Source organism: Oryzias latipes, chromosome 24 (genome assembly GCF_053564925.1).
Source record: "Oryzias latipes strain Hd-rR chromosome 24, Olatipes_Hd-rR_3.1".
Lineage (NCBI taxonomy): Eukaryota > Metazoa > Chordata > Actinopteri > Beloniformes > Adrianichthyidae > Oryzias > Oryzias latipes.
Genome location: NC_136260.1, coordinates 13,407,622 through 13,433,253, shown reverse-complemented (window position 1 = coordinate 13,433,253; position 25,632 = coordinate 13,407,622). Strand labels below are relative to the sequence as shown.

The window sequence follows — 25,632 nt, the reverse complement described above, 5'->3', positions numbered from 1 at the left end:
GGCCAGCTCCACCATTGGGGCAGTGCTGCGGGAAGCAGAGACTGCAAAGGATTTATTCAGTCAGGGGTTGCTGCTAGCCGACCCACACCACCTGATGCTCTGGTTCGAGCAGCTGGTGGGCAGGATGGAGAGGAACCAGTCTTGGAAGTAATAGTTAACCAAACAGAGTCTGCTCCTTCACAGTGACGCGCACCCTGATAGTTGCGTTGCCATCGCTGTGGGGACCAGGGGCCTTTTGACAGTTTGGCTCCAGCACCCAGAAGCTTGAGCAGGGGGGCAGAAAAATGAAGGTGGGGTGAGGCTGTGAGGGAACCCTCGCCCTGTCAGCAGACATCCTTCTCTCCGGTGGTGGGATGTTGTGGGACATCACAGGGACTGTGTTGGGTGTTAGGGATTATCATTGCAGGGCATTGGTTGATACTGGAGCAACATTTAGCCTGCTACACAGGGGGACATTGCCTGACTCTGCTGGCTGGGCACCTACTGACATGGAACAATTGACAATAACAGGTGAGCGAACTCAGCTGGCTGGGAGGAAGACTGTTAAAATCGAGGTTGGAAACCAGAAGTGACTCACAAAGCAGATAGAAGGAACCATCGCTCTCAAGCCTCAGCCTGTGACCAGCGCAGACCAGAGTCCCCGCCCTCTACCACAAAAGCTGCGACCACCGTAGAGGAGTTGGCAGCCCGATGTGGCCAAGCATTGGATGCAGGACAGAAAAAGCAGCTGAATCCCCTCTTGCAGGAGCATGCAGACATTTTTGCTGTTTGAGATGAGGACTGCACTAGAACTAGTCTGGTACAGCACCACATTAACACTGGGATGCAGCTCCCATTCGCTTGCGGCCACCCTTGGGACAAGGGCAGTCAAGGTCAGAGGTGGGCACTGAGGGCCGCAGACCTGCATGTTTTCCAACATACCCTGCACTGGCAGGTTCTGATTGGCTGGACACACCTGAACCAAGGCAATTAACCATGAGTAGGGCAAGACTATCTGGAAATCATGCAGACACCGGCCCTCGAGGCCTGAAATTGCCCTCCCCTGGTCTCAGTGGGCGCAAACAGAAAAGTCTTGTTTGGCCTTTCTGTGCTGCTTTAATGATAAAACCAACCACAAGTAGTTCAGAAGTCTTACAAAGTGTTGCCCAGGCAACCAACAATAATAACTCAAAAAGTGACATTAAATGGTGTGAAGGTGCTCTTTCTCCCCAAGTGGATGGCAATGTAAAACAACAGCAATTGAGGTTCCTTTAACTCGTTTGTGTCTTAAAAGTCTTGTTTCTGTATTGGTTGTCAAAGACGATGTAATGGGAATCTGCCACTTGGAGGCAGACTTCAAATAGAACAGCATGGAAGACAGCTGAGTATCATCATTCTACTAAATGTTGTTCTTTGTGACATGTTCCACACTCTTTCCAAAAAAACACTGAAATAAATACAAAAACAGTAAGCTGTCTGATGGACTATATTCAAGTACAATGTATGGATCATATAATCTATTACAATTTAGATAAATGTTTGATGAATTTACAGTAACTAATAGTTAGGGACAGGAGACATGAAGAGCTGTGGCTCCAGTTTTCCCCCTCAGGAGCAGGAAGCCGTTTGGTTTGATGTGACGTGGCGTTGACGTGTTCTGGGGTGGCGTGACATAACATTGACTGCAGTGGTGAGAACTCTACCACTGCAGCAGAGAATCTCCTGCTGGGTGCAGGGTGGTCAGGTCATTCTGTCTTTTCACCTTTTGGATTTCTTCCTTGCATTATTGGCTCTGATGTCTTTCAGTTCCTGACTCACTAAAGTGTCCATAATTGAATGTCCATCATTGAAATTGTCTGTAACCCTTGTGCTATCCTAGGCACTTTAACATTGGGAGTTGGGTCATCTAGACCCACTAGACAGTGCTCTGAACCTTTTTTCTTCAATGATTTGTGATCTTCACTGGTGTCCATGGATTACATGATATCTTTCCACCTTTATCCACCTTTGTCATGATAGGGAGAACACGTCAAAGGTTAAAAGGTTAGAGAAAAGACTAAATGAAGATCTGATGATCATTGGTTTTTATTGTTTACAATTTAACGTTAAGCTCTTATTTAACACATTGTCATGTAATTCATTGTCTTTAGGAACTCACTGTTAAATGCTTTCATATTAGAAAACCGATACAACAACATAATAGGGAACAAAATGCAGCCAAAAAATGTAAAAAAAAAAAAGAAGAAATTTTTAAGATAAACTATTAAAATATGTCTCATTTTAAATGTGAAGCTTCTGGATCTGTATCTTGTTTTAAAAACATATTAACTGAAAACTGTACATCAATGTGCCGTCCTCATCTTCATCCTCATCTTCAGCTGGACAGAAGTAACTGCTGAAAGGATGCAGCTGTGGAGAGATCACTGTCTGCTTCTTCTCACTTTATTTGAATGGAAGAATAGGTCACCTCACCTTCTTCCTCCTTTATCTGGAACACAAACAAAAAAGCGTTCTCATTCTTCATATTTAACCTTAATGCATGCATTACAAATGTATTACATTACATTTATACATTTGAATGGCCAGATCTGTGTTAGTTCATAAATATGAACTAATAAAAAAGTGAAAATTGTTTTGTTCTAGGATAACTGAGGCCGTTCCAGACTAGCTGGGACTGTTTCTAGTGCATCTACTGTAGGTTTCTTTGTTGGAATTAATTCCTGATCAGGAAGTGTCCAGTTTAGCCAGATGTCCAGAACCACCTTCAAATGACCCCCCCAACACACTATTTGAATGAGAAATACAAATACAGTGAGTTCCTTTCAGACAGCTGACATTTGCAGCCTATCATAAAGAGAGACCTTAATGCTGCATATAAATTATGCTCCTTATATCCATGATTTTGATCGTTCATAAACCACAGATTATGGCCAGAGGTGAGAGCAAGAACATAAACAGATCTTTGAAACAAGAATGAATCAAGATCTCCATGGTATACAGTGTAAAAGACACTGAAAGAATCAACACTTTGTTTGGATTTGAGTCACAAGAAAAATGTTTAAATCATTTCTTGAATCTGTTTTCACACATTTTTCGTTGGAACATGAAAACTTAGTCTTTTAAAAACATAAAGCATTTCTTCGGTTTTTTTAACATTTTATTTTAATCAACAATTGACCTCATGGCAGATCTCTCCTCATCAGCTACCTTCAATTTCCAAAAGTCTCTGGATAATCATTTTTAATTTAACATCTAAAGTGCAGTTTTAAACTCATCTGGATCTTTAATCTTAAGAACTAATAACAATAACAACAAAAATGAAAATCAACAAAATGTAATATCTCAGAAAATGTGAATATCAAACCATTAAGGATTGTTTTGGCACAAATATCAGGTTTTCATAAATGCTGTTCATTGTTGATCACTCAGTTCTTAGTTGATTCTACTTTTTGCATGAATTAGTGCATCAATGCATTTTGGCGTGGAGGTCACCAGCTTGTGGTACTGTGGAGGATTCTGGAAAACCCAGATTATGTTGAGAAATGCAGTCAGGTCATCTGACTATAGGATCTGGTGTTTTTTTCTTCCTTCTCTTGAGAACTCAAATTATCAATTAGACCCTGACTGGGATGGTTACTGGAAAATTTAGCCCAATAACACCATTTTCATTGAAGTAACTTTTGGTCCCATTGTGGTGACGTACCAAGTCCTGCTGGTAAACCAAATCCACATCTCCACACACTTTGTCAGCAGAGGTCAGCATACATGCTTTAAAAAAAAAGACCAATGGTATTACAATATTCTAATTTTCCCAGATACCAAATTTAATTCAATTTTATGTATTCTTTGTATCATAACTACAAGAAATTAAGAGTAAAATCCACTACTACTACATCAATCTAAATGTAAAGATTCTGCTTAACATTTACACATTTCTCTTTTAAAAGGTAAAAAAAAATACATATATTGGACTTTTTACAATCTTCTGTTTTTAATTTACCAGTTAAATTTTAACTTTTTGTTCAGAGTACCCACTACTGTGTTGGGAACTGACCCAAGATCTATAGTTTCATTAGATTATATGTGTTTAGGTTCATGTGAATCAACCCAGCAGTTCTATCAACATCAGGACCACAGCAGACAAAGAGACTTACTGTAATCTTTGAGGACGCCTTTGGTTTGGAATGGTTAACAGCAGCATACGTCAGTTCACTCTCTGGCTCAGTCTGAACACAAACACAGAAGATAAAACTCAATTTAGTGAAATTCTGTAGCTTCACGAATGCATGATTAGTGAGGTATATGCAGATGATATTTTAATTCTCCAAATAATTTGAGTATAAAATAATGTCCCTCTTTTATAATGAGAGTCAGATGCTAGGAACGTTATTTTTAAAATGAAGTTGACTCAGCAAAATCTGTCTGGCATAACAGGCATGGTTGCAAAAGACATAAAATCATTAAGTATATTATTTAAAGTGCACTTTGAGAAACAAACTCATTTTTAGAGAAATACCTTCATTTCTTTTATTAATAAACATCCAATTTTTCTGAAGATACTCACATATTGACGTCTTGGTTTTTGAAAGTCTGAAATGAAAAGAAAGTCGATTTTAGGAACCAGTGAATTTTAGAAATGATTTCCTGTTTTTAAAGCTAAATAAATAAATACATAAATCATGATAATATTGAAAACAATTCCAATTAACATTATTGTGTGAATAGAAATCTGTCTACAACACTGACTATTTGGGAACTGAGTGAGTGTGATGTCATCCATGCAAAATGGCCAACTTTCAGCTCCAATGAAATAAAGTCACATCAGTCACCATTTTTTGTGATATGGCGCCAACGTGTTTGACCCAGATGATGTCAGTAAGCAGTGATTGGTCTGAGTCGGTCTGAGTCAACATTCTTTTTAGCAACCACTCTAACCAATCATGAGAGCTTGTTGGAAGTCTACACCCCTACCACACAAAGTGATATCTGGAGAATCTGTCAAACAAACGTTTATTGAGGTATTTGATTGAGCAGGCTATAATTTAAAAAGTTGCAATTCAGAAAAATTATCAGGAAAAAAAAAGGATTAGTGAGAACATGTTAAAAAAAGCCAGCAAGTACTTCCCGTTTGGAATGGGGAGGGGACAAAATCGAAAATTAGATCTAATTTAAAAAAATAAAAACAAAATCACACTTCACATAATCATGTCAAGAGGAGTTGATGGCAAGTCAGCAAACCTAGAAGAAAGAGGCATTTCACATCCTGTGGGTAACCCTTGTGCTATCCTAGGCACTTTAACATTGGGAGTTGGGTCATTGGATTACATGAAATCCTCTCCACCTTTATCCACCTTTATCATGGTAGGGAGAACACGTCAATGTAAGGGTGGGGTCATCTAAGATAGCACAAGGGTTAAACGTTGCCAACAAATCTTTGTCAACTATGGTGAGTGTTCTCTATGAAGGTAAATATGTTCCAAAAAGGACGCACGGTAATGCTTTATAAATAAGAGTCCTTAATAAACCATTTATAAGACATTAACAAGCACTAGTTATGTTTTAATAAGTTGCTTATAAGAACATTAATTACCATTTGTAAATGTCTTACAACTGACTTACAAGTTTAAATAGTCTGTTTGTAAATGCATTAAAATATTCCTTAATCAACTACTTATAGGACATTAACAAGCATTAACAAGCTAAGTGATATACTTATAAGCAGCTTAATAAAACATTACTAGTGCTTGTTAATGTCTTATAATTGGTTTATTGAGGACTCTTCTTATAAAGCATTACCAGACACGCTTGTAGATTTGATGTGAGAACTTGCACACCAAAAATCTGTATCTGTGTGTAAAAATATTCTGCTAACTAAATTACATCTGACAAATTCTCGTTTGCATGTGTTCATTTAGAGTTACAACCTCCAATCTGTGATTACAACTTCTCAAATGTGGTTCTGCGTGAATCACAAGTGCGCTACAACTGCGCTTTGACCTCTGACACATTCCTTGCGCGAAACTTGTGTCAAAACTGATTTGTGTTCGATAGTGGAACGGGGGGGGGGGGGGTGCGTTAGAGGAGGGGGGAGTCAACCAATCAGAGTGCAGCACTCAGAGGACTTGGTAAAGTTAGAAAGATCTTCACAGATTCGGACTTCCTGCTTCAATAACTCTTCTGATAAATATTCAAATGTGACAGCAAGTCTCTCAGTCATTCTGTATTAACACAGAGAGTGAACTACAAATGCATTTCTAAAGAAAAAAAGTCAGTTTTTTCCTGCATTTTAATGAGAAATGATCCCTTCGTGCTGTAAATGCAGACATGATGCAGCGAGACGGCTGCAAACGGACCCTCAGCAGGAAAATCATCTTTGTTGAAGCAGGTTGATAGGGCCAGGGCTATTGAGCTATCAGCCGCGCTCCGCGGAGGAAAGGAGAGGCGAGAGTTCATTCACGCAGAAACAAATTTGAGCAGTTGTAATCACAGATTGGAGGTTGTAACTCTAAATGAACACATGCAAACGAGAATTTGTCAGTTGTAATTTAGTTTGTCAAACTTTACAGCAGAAGATTTTTACACACAAGTTCTCACATACTATATTACAAGTTCCCACATCAAATCTTCAAGTGCGTCCTTTTTGGAACATATTTACCTTCATAGTTCTGCTTTCATCATCAGAACCTCATCAAATTAATTGCTGGTAAAAACAAAACAAACTGTACTTGTTCCTCTTCTCTGATCCTCTGTGACTTTGGCTCTCCTGCTTCTGAAGAGAAGAATGGTGAAGACGACCAGCAGCACCAACACCACACCAACCACAGCTCCAATGATGATGACTGTGTGGCTCTGGGGAGATTCTATGATCAAAAAAATAATATTTGAACTTCATCATTTATAAAACTGACTTCAACAGACTACTATAATAATTTTTTTTTATAAAAAAGTTACCATTAATTTTTCTGAATAAAGAACAACACAAATCTAACTTTCTAAAACATAATTTTAACATAATTTCACGTTTAGAAAACATTTTGCAAATGCTGTAGCTAAGACAAACAAATATGAGCTTATTGTACTTAGTTAAAGTTAAAAGAATAAGTCATTGACAGAAAGACAGTAACCCAAAGCACCATGGAATGAAATGAATGAATGTGAATTTCATTCTATATACAACATGAATTGAGTGATATAAAAATAATTTACTTTTGGACCATCAGGGAATAGAATTTCAAGATAGCAGTGAATTCATAGTGTTGAGTTGTATCACTAAAGACACTTATGGACTCAGATCTAAAGCTGTGATGTAATGACTCAAGATAGGAGGAGATCAAGTTAATAACCTCAGAACGCGCCTGACAAACACTTTAGATGAAGTATTACAGTCAAGTGTGGAGAAAAGGCAAGTACAGATACGTCTTTGGACACAGAGATGCTTGACTTTAGATTGAGCAATATTTTTAAATGAAATAAAAAAAAACAATAAAACTGTTAAAATACACATTTTTGATCCTTTAATTTTTAATGAATGGCCTTCTGCTCTGATGTGTTACCTGCCCCACTCCCACACATAGAAGGTTCTAGCTCCCCCCCTGTGTGGGCCCATAGAGTGAAGCATCTTAAGGGGATCAAAGGTGTGTCTTGCAGCTCCCTTAAGGCAGGGGTCCCCAAATCCAGGTCTCGGGGGCAAATGTCCCGCTGGTTTTCCAGAAAACCTGCCTTATAAGCTGCTGATTACCTGGATCAGGAGTCTTTAGCCAATAAGGAGCTTTCCCACTTAACATTTGTGCAGCAGAAAGATCTGCAGTACATGTTACAACTTCATACTAATAAAATCAAACAAAGTTTAAATATAGTGTCTCTTTTATTAATAACAAGACTGAAAAACAGCTTTACCTGAAAAGTCCAGAACATAGACTCACAATTATAAACTAAAATCCTTCAAAATGTCTTACCTGTTAAAACATAGACAGCATCTATCTTCACTTCATCATCTTCAACAAACTTGCAGGTGAATCTTTTGTTGTTTCCACTCTGATGTTTCACAGTCAGAACAGAATCACAGTTTGTTTGTCCTCTAAACTCCAACCCAACACCTTCACCAGACAGGTGAGATCCTGTCTCATCCACCCAGATGATGCTGTTCTGTTTACAGAGAATTGTTTTATCATGTCTATTCAGTGAACACTGTAATGTGACACTTCCATTTCCTCTTGGATGAACTTCTGGTGGATCTTTAGAAACTGAAGGAAAACAAAAACAGAAAAGTTTCTCTGTTAGACGTTTTTACAAGAAAACCTTTTGTCCTGACAGTGACTACATTTACCTGCACACCATGTTCCAAAGAAAGAGCAGATTTGACTATTTTAGAAACTGTTCAGAGAAAATGTTTTCATTTGTTCAACAGCAGAAATATTCTTGATTTTTGTGTTTCAGAGTAAACATAGTCAGAGGATGATGGAGTCACTGCTCGTCATTTTCTGACAATAACTTTCAACAAATAATATTATGGAAATAATAAAAAAAATATATAAAATGAACCCAAAGAAATGTTCTCTGCCTGAAGCTGAAACTGCTCTGTTGTCGTCTCTTTCTTTGTCTTTCTAGTCCTGATTCTCTGGGTCTGTCTGGTCTAACTCCTATATTTCTCTGTTAGAAAAGCACAGAAGCTCTGGATTTGTGAAATAAATCTCCCCTCATCTGAGATGAAAACTGATTTTTGACTCTGAACGTAAATGAAGGATCCATTTTTCATCTATTATAGAATCTTGAGATTAGAGTATTTAGATAAAAAACTCTAAGTGTCAGACTCTCTTCAGGATTTGAGCTTTTTTTGTGGATCAGATCAGAATGTTGACATTCATGTAATCACAGAATTATTCAAGTCAGAATACTCACTGCTCAAAGTATTAAGATACACCTCAAACTCATTCTTGTTCCCGAGCTGACAGAGAAATCGACCAGCATCTTCATCAGTGATGTTTGTGATGAGCAGAGAGCAGTCACTGCTCACACTCAGCCTGGAAGCTCTAGCTGAACTCTGGACAACATTTCCATTCTTTACTTCTGTTATTGATGCTGCATTTGGATCTTTCTGGTACAGCCAGTTAACATCAGAACATGAGGAAGAGGAGGATTTAGTTCCACAAGGTAAAAGGACGTCATCTCCAACTCTTTGATAGAGATGTTTAGTTTGTCCACTGATGTCTGTAGGAGAGAAAAGAACAAACTCAGAGAAAAGTTGAACCTTTAACACAACAGTCACTAACAAAATCACTGAAAAAATTGAGGTTATTCTCCTGAAAACTATTCTTTGTCATATGGGAGTTTTGAACTGCAGCATTAGAAAAGCCCAGTCATGACCACACAGATGATTCTGCTGAGTCATGAGGGATGCTCCCTGCAATATCTCCACATGGCCAGCTGGGGTGGTGACAAAGATGGTGCCGGTGTGTGTGGCCTGCCGTCTGTCCCTTCTTGGTGTTTTTATGATTCTGTTCTTTTTGATAAGCTTTACACATATAACAACCTCCCTACTGGTATATGACAGAGAGTCGCTTCTGGATTTCCAGTCTTTAATGAATGTTTCTGATTCACATGACTCCCGTGGACAAAAATCTTTACCACCGTTTATGGAGGGAATTCCATTGTTCCTCTGCCGCTCATCCGCCGGGGCCCCTTCATCGTGGAAAAGACGCCACCGTCGCCTCGGTAAAAAATTGTGTACCGAAAAACTTGTTTAGGTCGTTTTTCTGGACACACCAAGGCAAAGCTTCCTGAGCTTAAAAGTTTTTGCCCTTCACGCCGCTTGCTGGAACCCGCAGTCAGCTGGCTGATACCTATGAGGTGCCGTGTAGGACATTATTCAGAATTAGCATTCACATACACATGTGAAATCTCTCACACACACTAGTGAAATGCTTGTATACATACAACTGAAAATGTATTCATTCACATACACATGTGAAATCTCTCACATACACATGTGAAATGCTCTCACACACACTACTGAAAATGCTCTCACATACACATGTGAAATGCTCTCACACACTACTGAAAATGCTCTCACACACACTATCCAAAATGCTCTCACATACACATGTGAAAATTTCAATAGAAACGGAAGGCATTTCAGTAGAAACAACGTTTTTTTTTTTTTACTTTATTGTTAGAAACAAAGTTGCTCGACTGAAGGCATTTCAGTGGAAATGAACCTGTGTCCGAATTCCTGCCCTGATCCCTAACTACTAAAACCCTATATAGTGCAGAACTATATAGTTCTATATAGTTCTCTGAATTTAAAAGCAATTCAGACACCCGTGCTCAGTACTTTTTTCTTTTGGGTGTTGTTCATAACGCGCTTGACACGGAAACAAAGTGGCGCATTACCGCCACCACCTGGTCTGGAGGCGAACTACTCCTATTTAACGCGGAGAATGACACTTATTTGTCAGAGTAAAAACATAATAAATATGAACATTTTACAAAGACTATTTATGAATCTGGTGTGTTCTGATCATGGAAAACGTGACTGATTTATAAATAATTAAATTACAAACACTTTGGTGTTGATTTAATGTATTTGTTCATAAATAAACCCCCAAGTTATTTTTTCATGCCAATATTTATTTTGTTTTTGTGCCGCTGAACGATTAACGGGCTCTTGCAAGGAGGCATTGTTTTCTGTAGTTTTCTTACACCTTACTGAAAATGGCTTTGAAAATGAATCTGTCCGTGTTCCTGGCAATAATTCAACCGTTTTTCGTGAGATCAAACTGAAAACGAGCAGATATGCAGCATCACAGGACGGCAAGGACAAGCAGACATCTCAGAAGATTTCCTCTGGATGCCCTGACCAGACAGAATAACTTGTGAGTTAAACTTAAAGCTTTTTTTTTAGTTAAACCTAAACTTTAACTTAAACTTTGTTACTAATCATGCTCAAGGTTACACAGTCTGCTGGGTAAGAGTTTAACATTCTTTTTCAAGTGAGTTGTGTAGTCCAATTACATGAAACACTTGTGAGTTCAAAGTTTAGAATTTTTTATTCAGAGTCAAACCATATCACTTGTTTTAAACAAAAACAAAACAAAAACTTTCATTTTTAAAGTTTAAATGAAAATCCAAAAACCCAGCCAAATAAAAACCACGAGATTTTCCAGAATTAATAAATACTTCATAATCTAAAATGTAAGACATCAAAATAAATAGAAACATTAAAAAAATGTGATTTAATTTCCTCAATGAAATAATTAATGTTGCATTTTCCAGGGTCTTCCACGTCTCTACTGCTTTACCAACACAAAGGTGTCTGTCCTGGCCCTTTACGCTGACGGTCAGTCCGACACAAGACTGGATTTTCGGTTGACCCGCAGGACCATCGAGCATCTGGGTCGATGGTCCTGAAGCATCAGCTTCGGGTTCCTCACACTCTGGGGGGTCACAGGAGACTGACATCCTGGTGTTTCTTTTCTGGCTGGCGTGTGGCACATCTTACAGTGTGGTAGCCAGAGTCTTTGACATGACACGGTCCACCGTGAGCGATGTTGTCCACAGGACGGCAGACCGCATCCTCCAGCTGATGAGCAGGGTCACCCAGCTTCCCAGTGGGAATGAACTACCATAAGTCGCCTCTGGATTTTAGCAGCTCGCTTGGTCTTTCTCCTTCCAAAGGGTCACAAGGAGCATTGATGGCTGCCACATAAGAATAAAGGCCCTAAAAGAAAATGTAGCTTGTTATTTTAACAGGAAGCTTTTTTTATTCAATTAAAATGCATGCTGTATGTGACTCTAATGCCAAATTTATAGATATTTTTGTTGAGAATCCAGGATCAATCCATGATTCACGGGTTCTACGTAAAAGCCCAATTTATGTAAATCAAACAAACCCACCTGAAGGATCCTTTTGGGTGATGGTGGGTATCCCTGCATTGCACATCCCATCATGCTGCTGACACCCTACAGGGAACCCATGAGGAATGCCATTGAGGCAGTTACAACCAGAACCACTCCAGAACACGCTCTGTTGTGAAGAGAGCATTTGGCATGATAAAGATGAGGAGGAGAGCAATATTTCTGGGGGCACTGGAAGTAAAACCAACCTTTGCAATGAAAATCATTGCCTGCAGTTCAATTCTGCACATTCTGTGCATCAGCAAAGGCGACTGCTTAGCCACAGATGTTGAGCCACAGCAGGACAACACCAGGAACATGCAGGACGAGCAGAGTCACGTCTGTCTGCAAGGACAAATCTTTGCTTTCCTTTCAGCTCCAACTGTGACACACATGACTCTAGAAGACCAGGATTATTGTTAACATGTATAAAAATAAATATTAACATATAAAACGAAATTCTAAATATGTACATCTGATATTTATATGAAAATCCTTTTGAGATTGTTAAAAATAGCTCAGATTTAAATAATACATGTAAATTATTCATTTTTGTTCGTACATTTATTAAACAAATTGGAAAAACAATGGCTGCATTACATTTTAGAACAATAATTTCAACTCAAGTAAACTTAACAGACTCTCCTGTCGCTGTTCCTCCCTTCTAGCCCTTTCCTCCTCTCTCTTCTGGGTCTTTAACATAAACCTTTAACCCAGTACGACAACGATTAACCGTTTATTAAAATGAAGTCAAATCTGATCATGTGTCTCTACCCATCTGGCACGAGCTAGCTTGAAAAAAAACAGGCTATCTTTCTCCATCCGCAAATGGATCGGATTTTCCTCATCCTCGTCTGTCCCTACATATATGAACACATTTAAAACATGTGTTAATAACTTGTGACTACGGTTAGAAGTCACTGCTTTTTGATGTAATATCTAGCGTTTGTTTTTAGCCTTTGGCGCTAATTCGCGTTAGCTTTAGCTAATGCTAATTAGCTTTAGCATTACTGAAATTGATGAGCTTCAAAACAATCTAGGTTGTTGATTGAGGAATATAACATATTAAACACATCATCTTAAGTATTTACAAATATATTTTACAACAGATACTGGATATTTTTTAATATACTTACATGTTTCGGTGGTTTTCCTTGCGCAACCGGCTGCCATTTTCGAATGATTCAGACGAATGATTATCTCGCGATAATCAGCCAACTTCCGTTTCTACTGAAATGCCTTCCGTTTCTGTCGAAAATTTCAGTAGTGTATGTGAGAGCATTTTCACATGTGTATGTGAGAGGATTTTCACATGTGTATGTGAGAGCATTTTCAGTAGTGTATGTGAGAGGATTTTCACATGTGTATGTGAGAGGATTTTCACATGTGTATGTGAGAGCATTTTCACATGTGTATGTGAGAGCATTTTCACATGTGTATGTGAGAGCATTTTCACATGTGTATGTGAGAGCATTTTCACATGTGTATGTGAGAGCATTTTCACATGTGTATGTGAGAGCATTTTCAGTAGTGTGTGTGAGAGCATTTTCACATGTGTATGTGAGAGCATTTTCACATGTGTATGTGAGAGATTTCACATGTGTATGTGAATGAATACATTTTCAGTTGTATGTATACAAGCATTTCACTAGTGTGTGTGAGTGATTTCGTATGTGTTTGTGAATGCTAATTCTGAATTATGTCCTACACGGCACCTCAGAGATACCTGTCATCGGTTTCAAGGAGCTGTCAAACGCTTGCAGGCCCGGCTCCCCCCACCCGCCCGACGAGGGATCAACCCCCGCAATCTACGACCTCTGTGCCAGGATGTTCGGGGATCCCGGCAGTCTGGGCCTTCAAGAATCACCATGGACACGCTCAGGTTTGCACTTCTGAACGCACGTCCATTTCAAACAAGTCATTTTATTTGAATGACACTTTCACATCGGAGCGTTTGGACTTCCTGTGCCTCACGGAGACACGGCAGTGGGAGACGGAGCACATCCACCTGAACGAACTGTGCCCCCCGGACTGCTCCGCGCTGAGCACCCCTGCTCCTCTGGACGGGGCGGGGATGGACTGGCTCTCATCCATCGGGATCTATCCCCCATCACCAAACTGAACTTCGACTACTTTGGCTCATTGGAACTTCAGATCATCAAAGTTGGATCTAACGCCCTGCATTCGAATTTACCAACCTCCTGGCCCTGCACAAGTTTTCTTAGATGAGTTTGCTGAGTTTTTATCTAGTATTATCACATTTGATAAAGTGCTTTTAGTGGGTGATTTTAATATTCTTATTGATGATTCTTCTTGTGTTTTTGCGTTACAGGTCTCACCCATATCAAAGGTCACACTTTGGACCTGGTTTTTTCTCTAGGCCTGGATATCAATCAGCTCTGTGTGAAAGACAGTTATGTAAGTGACCACAGTTGGATCTCTTTTAATATGACATTCCCTCTTTCACCCTTAGTCTATTCTTATATCTCACCGTCCTGTTCTAGCTCAGAATGTTGCTGATGGTTTTATTGAAATGTTTGACATGAATTCTTTTAAGAGTTTTTATGATGTTAATTCTTTTATGCAATCTTTTAACAGTCACTGTGAGTCAATTTTGAACGGGGTTCCTCCAGTCAGAGGGAAAGTTGCCTCTTCTAAAATGTCTTTTCCATGGATAAATGAAGAAATCCGCTGCTCCAGAAGGCTTTGTCGCAAGGTGGAGCGTTTATGGAAATCAACTAATTTGGAAGTACACAGGTTGCATCTGAAAGATCTGGGGCCTCATTTATAAACGTTGCGTACGCACAAAAAAAGGCGTACGCCACTCTCTACGCAATAATTGATATTTATAAAAAGCAAACTTGACGGGAAAATGTGCGGTCCTTCACGCAAGCTCTGACCCAGGCGTACGCACAAAAACGGGTGAAATGAGAAATGGCGACACCGTCGGCAGATAGAAGAAACACGTGAAAATGAAATGACAATACTGCCTCTCAGAAATTACATGAAGACTTCACAAAGCAAGTCTTACAATTAACAGCCTACACGAACACCCGTTTGATCGATCAGCAGTGAAACAAACAAAAAAAATCAAACGACAATTACAACAGAAATTCAAACGAACAGATATTTGCAAAAAGAAAAGTGAAATATGTTCTGCATATTGGCAAACTGATGCTCTCGTCAATGTATCCGTCTGGCGGAGCAGATATTGGTGCAATTAGACAGACAGACAGACAGACAGACAGACAGACAGACAGACAGATAGAGATCATTGGTTGTGATTTATTAAGGGAAAGATGCATAGGATGTGCGTGCGGACGGTTTTATAAATCCGAATATTTCTGTGCGTACGCACGTCCTATGATTCATCCGTGCGCCACTTCTGACGCAAATCCTACGCAAAGTTTTATAAATAAGGCCCCTGATCTGTGATCTAAATAAAATAATAAAACTGGCCAGATCAGCTTACTTTTCCAAACTTATTTCTACAAATAGGAAAAATCCTAAGGTTGTATTCAACACTCTAGATTCTCTAGTTGCACCTTGTGCCTCTAAATTCACAAAACTTTCTCAGCCTGACTGCAGTTCATTTCTTCAAGGTATCTTCGCTAAGGTTTTGGATGTTGGAGCAAACATCCCTCCTTTAGCCAGAAGAAGAATTTTTAACTTTTATGTTCATTTTCACAGTTTCATGTTGTAGAACTCGTAAGCGTTTGTCAAAAGTTTAAAAAAAATTAGTCATAAAGAAAGCTATTTTCTCTTAATATTTCAACGTTTATTGATGAAAATAAAACAATACTTCAGATACAAATCTTAAAAAAGTGTTACTTCCTGCTGGACGGAGTAGGAGCTCTGATGTTATTATGTCCTGTAGCAGCAGTCACTGACTACAATGACCATATTGTTTTCGCAGTTGGAACAACTTTGCCACCTTTCAGCGAGAATGTGACCCCCGCCGCATGCTCGAAAAGTCACCAAAACGTGCACACACCTGGGACAAATTGCAAATGAATTTTCCACAAAGTCAACGTCACCCCCCCAAAGACGATGACATCACGGGCAGCGTTCCCGTCAAAAAAATGAATGGGCCAAAGATCGCGTATGGGGCCGAACAAAATGTACTTCAAAATACAGTTACGAAACAAAAACACGTGTTGGGGATATCCCAAAGATGTTTTTAAATCATTATGGGACGGCAACACGACCTACGGCTTGGTGGCCATTTTGTGGCGAACTCTGAGAGTTGGCGATTGTTGTGTTTTCCCACGATATGGGAAAACGACACTTTTGTTTGAGCGATTTTCACGCAATTGCACACACTTGCTGCCAGCTCCAGTCTACAAACACCACAAAGGTGTCGTTGACCTTTGACCTTGGGAAAAGGCCGCCGTCCTCCATTTTAAAAAAAAAGCCCCTTTAGGCTCACATACAAACGAAAACTCGTCTTAGGGATTTTTTTTGCCATTGTCTCATAACTTCTCAGGCATCCATAGCAAGGTGATGTGGACAAAATGTTGGAATTAGACGTTGTAGATTTTGATCGGCGTGCACGTGGCGCATTCGCAACCATTGCCATCTTAGCTGGCTCGCACACTTTTTATCAGAATGTCGTGAAGAGGAAATATGCGATTCCCTGGCCCAGACTGAACAAAACGATGTTATGCACGACAAGATCGATAAAGGAATGTGGGCGTGGTAAGCAAAAAACCGTCGCAAAAAAATGTGCAGACTAGGCAAAAACGAAAAAATTTGGAACTTTTTTTGAGGCAACACAAGAAAAATGTGACCTGCTGTGGATGCCTAACCTAGAAAGTCAAGTTTCTATCCAGCCATCCATTTTCTTCACCAGTTTGATCCTTGCAAGTGGGGTCTGGTTAATGGTGGGTGGTGAGAGCACCGGTGGTGCCTACACCAGGGCAGCAGGGGCGGGTGGGGCGTAGAGGCGGGGAGCGAGGATGGGGTGGTGTGTAGACGTGGGAAGCGAGGGCGGGTGGGGCGTAGAGGCGGGGACCAAGGATGGGTGGGGCGTAGCGGTAGGGGGTGAGAGCGGATGGTGGGCAGCGAGGGAAGGGGCGGGTAGCGCCTGCGGGCCATACAATGCCGCTTGCAGCTTTAATTTATTTATTTTTCTGCTGCACACATTTTAAACACGTTGGTCACTACACTGACATAAATAATTACAAAACTCTGTTTATTTTAGCTGCTTTGCTGCTCCTTCTGGGTTTTACGCTGAGAGAAACGCCAGAATGGTTAAAAAGGATAGAACCCCGTTCAAACAGAATCGATCCAGACAGAGACACCTGATTGGTTAGAATCTGGACCAATCAGCAGCTGTTTAATGGCAGTTTTGTCACGTCAAACTGAAACTTAACTCAGCAACATCAAATAAAATTGTCTCGTAACTTCTCAGGCATCCATAGCAAGGTGATGTGGACAAAATGTTGGAATTAGACGTTGTAGATTTTGAACGGCGTGCGCGTGGCGCATTCGCAACCGTTGCCATCTTAGCTGGCTCGCACATTTTTATCAGAATGTCGTGAAGAGGAAATATGATGTGATCAATATGGTTTTATATGCAACGTGGTGTTAGAAATATCACGCATAGTTAAGGTCCAACTGCAATACATTCAATCTCCTGCATTTTTTCAAATTGGTCTAAAGATTTTAATCAGGAGTCTAGATTTGTGTTTTTTCCTCTCATCCATGTTCCGCCTAATTGAATAATTTATCAACTTTCACTTTTACCTTCAGAGTGCAGACTAAAAATGTTCTCTAATTACAGTTTTAGAGCCATCCTGTCTTTGTTGGATGCTGATATGTTATAAATGTTTAGTTCATGGTTTGATTTTCTCTTTAGTAATGATCTAACTAAAAATCAGTCTTGGCTCCACCCACTCTGTGATGGTGTCAGACATTTTAAAGCTAAAAGTTTACAAAAATAAAGAATAAACAAGACAGTCTAAGTGGTGAAAAGTTTTAGAAAGACAAAACAATAAGTTCAGACTCAACAACAAGACAATGGCCGAATCCAAATTCCTCCTCTATGGCTCCTCCCTGTTGTTCAGATTGTAGGAGCATTTAATGCTTCACTGGTGTCTGAACTGGTTTTTAAAGGGGGGGCTGTAGTGAAATTAAGGCTGGATGTCCCTCTAATCGCCTAATCCACGTTGCGGTCTGCTGCAATATAAGTAATGACTTTTTTTTGCATGATGTTTTAAAAATAGAAAACCGATCTTGTTCTGTGTCATAAAAGAGAAGCTTCCTGTTGGCAAATGTCTTAATCCTGTTTTTTTTTGTTTTCATCTATCAGATGACGGGTTGTGTCTGTGTTTTTCAAACTCTCTTTTGTATGACTTTCTACAAAAAAAATTACTTTTTGTGGAAAATTTGAAGTTTCCTATTTTACTTTTTTAAAGTCAAACTTCATGTCAGAGATGTTTAACTCAGATCCATGCAAAAAGGTTTTTGTTCATCCTAAAGTGAACCAGAAGAGTCATGATGCTCTCTTTTAAATGTGAGTCTCTGCAGCAGGATCAACAAAGACCCACACAAGAACACAACAGACTTTTTGAAAAACTGCAGAAAAAAACAAATAAAAAAACTGAAACTATTTTCTTGAAGTTTTAAGATTTCCTTGATTGTTAACTAAATTAAACAGAAAAGTCACATGTTCCTCTAAAACTGTTGAGTGGTTGTAATTTCATTCATATTTTTCTAAAATAAACTCTATAAACACTTTAAAAAAACAGATTCTGTTATTTAAAGTATAAAATCTGCTTTAAAGAGAAATATTTTATTGAATTCAATGTTTGCTTCTAATTGAAAAAAAATCCTGTTTCAACAGATATTTTTGTTTCATTTTTGTCTTTCTTAACTTCTGTGATGATTACATTAAAAGACTGAATATATATTATGACTTTTAATATAATCAATCAATATATAAAAACCAACATACATTTTTAAATGATCCACAGTGATGTTGTGTAAAAGTTTGTTTTTGTTTGAATCTGAAAATCCTGACAGAGCAAAGATTCACAGGAATCACTGAAAAGAACAGAATGTGTTTTTGTTTCTAAACTGTGAACAAATATGTGGTTAAAATATGATTTGATAAAACACAATTATAAACTAAAATCCTTCAAAATGTCTTACCTGTTAGAACGTAGACAGCATCTATCTTCACTTCATCATTTTCAACATACTGGCAGGTGAATCTTTTGTTGTTTCCACTCTGATGTTTCACAGTCAGAACAGAAACACAGTTTGTTTGTTTTTTAACCTCAAACTCAGGATTTTTACCAGACAGTTGAGATCCTGTCTCATCCATCCAGATGATGCTGTTTTCATTACAGACATTTGGTCCAATAAAACTCTTTAATGAGCATGTTAGGTCGACTCTTCCATAAACATCTGAAGGAGACGAAGAGTCTAAAGAAAAACAAAAAATAGGAAATAGTTTTCAGTCTATTCTTTTTGTCCTTCATTGATTTTTCTATTTAACATTTTTTAATGTGTGACACATTTACAGTTTTTACTAAAATCAAACTGATCTGAAGTTTATCAAGTTAAACTAAACAGGAAACTCTCAAACTCTCTGTTCACCTCATTAATCAGTGATAATCAGAGACATTGATCTTTACTGTTTATGGATTCATCAATTCAACCTATTTACTATAGAAAGAATGAAACATGTAATGATATTTTCTCCCATGAGTCGACTCTCTCACATCTCTCACACTAAACATGCTTTGTCAGCAGTTTGACCGTTTTCCAACCTAAATGATTCAATGAGTTCACATGTCAGAGTCTCTTCAGGGTTTGAGCTTTTTTTGGATCAGATCAGAATGTTGACATTCATGTAATCACAGAATTATTAAAGTCAGAATACTCACTGCTGAAAGTATTAAGATACACAGAAGCTTCATTCTGGTAATTTTTTCCAAGCCGACAGGCGTATTTTCCAGCATCTTCATCAGTGATGTTTCTGATGAGCAGAGAGCAGTCACTGCTCACATTCACTCTAACTGAACTCTGGACAACATTTTCTTTGCAGCTTATTAGTTTCAAACCAGGTTTCCCAGGTCTGTAGAACAACCAGTTAACATCATAGAATTGGTCAGAGGATGTATGAAGATTACACGGTAAAACGACGTCCTCTCCAACTCTTTTATAGAGCGTCTCCTGTTTAAGACTGAAACCTGCAGAAACAAGAAGAAACAGAAAATTACAATCAGACTGACAAACAGAATCATTGATAAAAAACTTCAGGTTTCTAAATACAGAGTAGAAATCCACAGTCTGCACACATGTTTACTTTCCTCTAATATTGACCTCATTCACATTTTAACATTTTTAACTGACATTTTCTGAATAGAATTGTAAATTCAGATGAGCACTTATTTTTTACTGTAATTGATGGTATGTACATCTCTTTTCCTCTTTTAAAATTTTTTGTTTGTGCTTTTAGAATTTGAAAGAAACAGCTACAAACAAACCAACATTTATTTCAGGGATCTGGAACCCACGGCTTTTTAGCCATATCTAGCTCTTTTGATGGTCACATCTGGTTCGCTGACAAATCTTCAATTTTAAAAAAGTTGTTTTATTAGACCAGTCCGTTTTGGGCGATGCGATGCCAGGGGGGCGCGCAGTAGTGTGATGCTTGGAGAAAATAAGTGTCTGGGCCACTATCAGTTTACTGTTGTCTGCTGTATCACAGAATTTGTACCAGCCTGAAACCTGCGCATGCCCGTCCCTGCAGCTGCGCAGCTCCTGTCTCTGAGGAGGAACGTGCAGCTGCAGGGACGGGATGTGTGAGAAGAAAAAGGGGAGGGGAGAAGCAGCGCACTGATTGTCAAAACTTACACCACGGTCCAGGTGAATACTCGATTCTGATTGGCTGCTGGGTGTGCGTTAAAAAGTGATATACCACAGTGATAACCGCACGGTAATAAAAGAAGTTCCGGTCACCTAGCTTAAATGTTTTGTATCACTGCGCCGTCTTCTTTAAAACAACCTTTTGCTTCATCATTTGGACAAAAACAACCGGTACGAAGTGAACTTTTTCTCTGAACTGATGCTTTATTCAACCCATCGGAAAGATCAGCGTATATATATCACTTTATATCGCCGAATCTTGACTGCAGCGGTGGTGAACCGATGGTGCAGCGTGACACGGACTAATTGTACCACATAGTTTGCTTTTTGTGAGAAAGGCGATCCAAATTGGAAAAAAAACAAGAATTAAGGACTAAAAACTGGTTACTATTTATTAGTTTTGTAAGTGACCATGGTATAATCAGGTAAATGGCCTTCGAAGTATGCATTATCTCTTTTTAATGCACTTTGCAGAAGCAACTGTTCAGGCTTCCACGGCGTGCGTTAAAAACTGATAATGCACACTTCGTCGGCCATTAACCGCTACTTAGAACAAGCTGCCCGTCACATTCCACACACTGCAGCATATGAGTGCTGCTATACTGACAATGTTTCAGAAATTCCCAATAGATCCTTCACAAACATAATTTTTAGGTACACTTGTAATATGAACTCACAGATCGTGCAAATTTTAGAATGTGCATTTATAAACCCGCTCTGATTTGAGAATCTCCCCACATTTGATTTGTGAGAGATTTCTCTGCGGTGAATATTGAGACTCCCTTCACGCTGCAGGTCAACTAATGTCACCATTGGCTAATTGCGACAGTAGTTTCTCTCCATTCTTAAAATCTGGGCTGAGAGTAAAGTCAGCCTCCAATTGTCCTGTTGTATACCCCTAAAGATAGAACAGAGGTATAATACTGACTTTAATCATGATGTATGATTTGATTTTGTTACTCCTAACTAGGGGCTTTGCATCTTCTAAATTTTAAATTTTTTCTGCCATGCTTGTGTGCCGTGCACCTTCAGTTCTGACATCAGTGTGGAAGCTGGAGAAAGTCTAAGGGGCCATTCGATTGGCTGAAAGCTAGCACGCCTGCTTTGCTGATGAGTTTGATTAACAGTTTCATTTGCCAATGGTGACATTAGTTGACCTGCAGCGTGAAGGGAGTCTCAATATTCACCAAAGAGAAATCTCTCACAAATGTGGGGAGATTCACAAATCAGAGCGGGTTCGTGAATGCACGCTCTAAAATTTACAGGATCTATGAGTTCATATTACAAGTGTACCTAAAAATTGATGTTTGTGAAGCATCTATTGTGCATTTCTGAAAAATGTATTGTGTTTTTCTGAAACACAGCGTGCACATTTGTGAGAAACACTCATTCTGCATTTGCAGAACACACTGTGTGTTTGTGAAACACAGGTTGTGCATTTGTGAAACACAACGTGAGAATTTCCAAATTTATATTCCACGTTTGCGTGAAATTACAGTTGTGAATCAGAGCGTGTGTATTTGTGAAACAGGTTGTGTGCATTTCTGATTATTGAGACTGAATTAAATCCATAGACCTACAGTAACCAGAATAAAAAACCCTAAAAGAGGTTAAGTCTCCATGTGTCAGTGTGGGAAAGGGACGCTACAATATTGTATGGCTCTCACAAAAATACATTAAATATATGTTAATGACTCTCTCTGCCAAAAATGTTCCCGACACATGATTTATATTATTTACAACATTTTGGGCATTAAAACAAATAAAGCCATTTGCAAACATTTGGTTATTTTTCTAACATTGATTAATTTAAGTCATGAATGAAGAGAAACTTTAAATCCTTAAAAGAAAATTAGTTTACTGCTAAAATATGAGATCAGTCAATCCATTTCTGAAATCGGTAGAGTTATTTGTGTTCTTGAAAGTTTTCCTTTTATTCTTTTTCTCAATTATTTTTTAGTCAACAAAACATAGATTGTTTTGATCTTTATTACCATTTAGTGCAGTTTTTGCAGTTAAAATAGCAAAAGCCATTTTAGTTCAAGGAAGTTAGTTCAGTTTTAGTTAATATTTCAATTTTTAGACTTTTCTCCACTGTGTTAACACTCTTCACAATCTTCATCTTCAGCTGTTTGCATTCAAATATGCATTTTTGCAGTAAATTGAACTTTTAAAACTTAAATTTAGCATTTTTTTCAAAATAAAAAAAATCTGTTGACTAAACAAATTACACCAAAGTTGTTTATTCTTCTTAAGGAATCTTTAAATTAAAATATATTTTTTTATCAAAAACAAAAGAATAAATTTAACCATCTTTATTCTATTAATAACCTACTTTTACAATTCACATCGTTTTTTTTAAATCACGTTATTTATAAAATATACCCACTATTTATAGGTGAACATTAACAAATATGTATTACCTCCAGACTGAAGCATGAAAATAAGGATTAATTCCAGTCGTAGAAACATTTTTAGTTTGTTGGTTTCTCGCTGTAAATGCTCATTTCCTCTTTGATGAGGACTAAATAGAAAAGAAAGTATTGGCTCCACCCACTCAATATTTTTAGTGTCAGTACATTTTTGAGAGATGTCAGAGAGAAAGGATAAATTAGAATAAAATAAAACATAAAAATACATTTCTAAAGGTAAAAATTAAACAAAAAAAGACAATTGATGTCTTTATATTTGAAGATAAAGCTCCACAGTTCATCAGTTTAGTATCATAAAAAAAAAAGTCTTTCTTTTTCATGCAGTCAGGAGTGTCCTAAAAGAGGAAATTCAGTGTTTCTTCATTTTATGTACTCATGTGTCAACACGAGCGAATCAGGCACACTAATGAAGATGGGGGACTCAACCAGGGAAGACGTGGTTCCAACTTAAAACAAATATTTATTATAAATGGAATGAAAGACAAGACCCAAACAATAAAACAACACTAGGGGCCTCAAGCTCTCCTGCAAACAGATCTAGTACTCAACAAAAACCCCAACAGAACAAAAACTAGTCACGAGTCCCCATAGGCCTCCAAGTCCCAGGAGCGCCTGCGCAGTAACATGGTCAGCAGCAAGGGAGGTGGGAGAGAAGACGCTGCTTTCAGCGGCTGACCCATCAGACAAGTGGAGTGGATGACAGGGACACGTGGGACAGTTTGTTCACAAACTGTCTGGTTTTGATCTTTTTTAACAAACGTTATCATCAAAGCAGCAACTGAAAAAACTCTTATTACATAAATAAGTCAGTCCTCTTTTTATTTACAGTCCTTTTTCAGAAAATTTCACAGAAACACACATTCAAAATATACACATCATATACATACATACATACATATATATATATATATATATATATATATATATATATATATATATATATATATATATATATATATATATATATATATATATATATATACATACATATGTACATATATATATATATATATATATATATATATATATATATATATATATATATATATATATATATATATATATACATACATACATATGTACATATATATATATGTACATATATATATATATATATATATATATATATATATATATATATATATATATATATATATATATATATATATATATATATATATATATATATATATATACATACATACATACATACATATGTACATATATATATATATATATATATATATATATATATACATACATACATATGTACATATATATATATATATATATATATATATGTATATACATATGTACATATGTATGTATATATATATATATATATATATATATATATATATATATATATATATATATATATATATATATATATATATAAATATATATATACGATTTATTAACAACCTTTGTTAACAAATTAAGAAGTATTTATTATTGTTTGGGGTTCTAGTAAAACATTTATTAGCATTATAGATGCCTCACAGAAACCTAACTGTTGATAAGCTTAACACGTTTTATAAACTAACTCCACAAATTAATAGGTTTTATTAATGTGTAAGATGCTAGTAAGATATTTATTAGCATCATAGATGTCTTGCAAACACCTGAAAGTGTTAACAAGATTAATTAACATCTAAAGTCAGACCATTTTCTTCAAAATCCATATTAATAAACTGCTTACAAGCTTAACAAATTTGTGAACAGTTTATTGAATGTTTTGCTGCACCTCATCTAAAGTGTGGGATGTTTTTACCACATTCATAATGCTCATTTATAATGCTTGTTAATGTGTTAACAAAGCTTGTTAAGGAATCTTAATAAAAAAGTGTTACCAAATTTGGAGATTATTTTGTGTCTATTTTCAATAAAGAGAGATGACAAATACAAAAGTAAAGATTTAGTAGAGAAACAGAAATATCTACAGAAATAAATATGTCCATAAATCTTTGGTGGTTACATTCTGAGTCGATGGCGTCTTGCATGTGTGAAACTAGCTCAGACCACAGATGAATAAACCCCAGAGTCTATAGACGCTGATGGAGGTCAAAGGCCTGGAGAACAGGGTGGAGGAGAGAGCCGGCAAAACCGTCTAGAAAGTTAAGAGATGAAATGGAAAATTATTATGAAAGTGAATTTAAAAGTAAAAATATGAGAAGAAAGGTGAGCGTTCATCTATTGGTTCAGATTAAAGGCTTCATGATGACTGGAGTGTGGAGTGAAGCAACAGCAGCACAAAGTTCCTGGAAGTGAAGAAGATCTTCCAGCCAATGCCGACTAATCATGTTTTTCAGATTTTGAAGGCTGTTTATAAAACAATGTTTAAAAAAAAACTGCAATCTTTTAATAATATAATGCATGCAGTTTTAATACCCTTTCTAACACCTATCATCTGCACATTACATTTCTCACAGCTGTCATTGAAAAAAGA

General features: G+C 37.6%; 1 protein-coding gene and 1 long non-coding RNA gene across 2 annotated transcripts; both read right to left on the bottom strand.

Annotated features, from left to right (window-relative positions):
* Window positions 1–2,048: 2,048 nt before the first annotated feature.
* Window positions 2,049–23,758, bottom strand: LOC144990090 (uncharacterized). The gene is made up of 9 exons (XM_078942685.1): window positions 23,175–23,758; window positions 19,767–20,072; window positions 19,027–19,302; window positions 8,878–9,186; window positions 7,935–8,222; window positions 6,705–6,839; window positions 4,544–4,569; window positions 4,134–4,205; window positions 2,049–2,467 (listed from the first exon to the last, which is right to left on the bottom strand). Exons 1-9 carry the CDS (start codon window positions 23,389–23,391, stop codon window positions 2,417–2,419), a joined length of 1,680 nt encoding a protein of 559 aa, XP_078798811.1. The 5' UTR covers window positions 23,392–23,758; the 3' UTR covers window positions 2,049–2,416.
* LOC144990091 (uncharacterized) lies at window positions 11,006–12,396 on the bottom strand. The gene is made up of 3 exons (XR_013654034.1): window positions 12,081–12,396; window positions 11,872–12,001; window positions 11,006–11,695 (listed from the first exon to the last, which is right to left on the bottom strand). It is a non-coding gene; the product is annotated as an uncharacterized LOC144990091 (long non-coding RNA).
* Window positions 23,759–25,632: the final 1,874 nt, after the last annotated feature.

Excerpts from the sequence above, each read along its gene's own strand:
- LOC144990090 (XM_078942685.1), bottom strand. The coding sequence starts at position 23,391 with ATGTATTTTTATGTTTTATTTTATTCTAATTTATCCTTTCTCTCTGAC. Across the intron at positions 9,187-19,026 it reads TGCTGTCTACGTTCTAACAG|ACATCAGTGGACAAACTAAA; the intron begins GTAAGACATTTT and ends TCTCTCCTACAG. Across the intron at positions 4,570-6,704 it reads GGATCAGAGAAGAGGAACAA|ACTTTCAAAAACCAAGACGT; the intron begins GTACAGTTTGTT and ends TTTTCATTTCAG.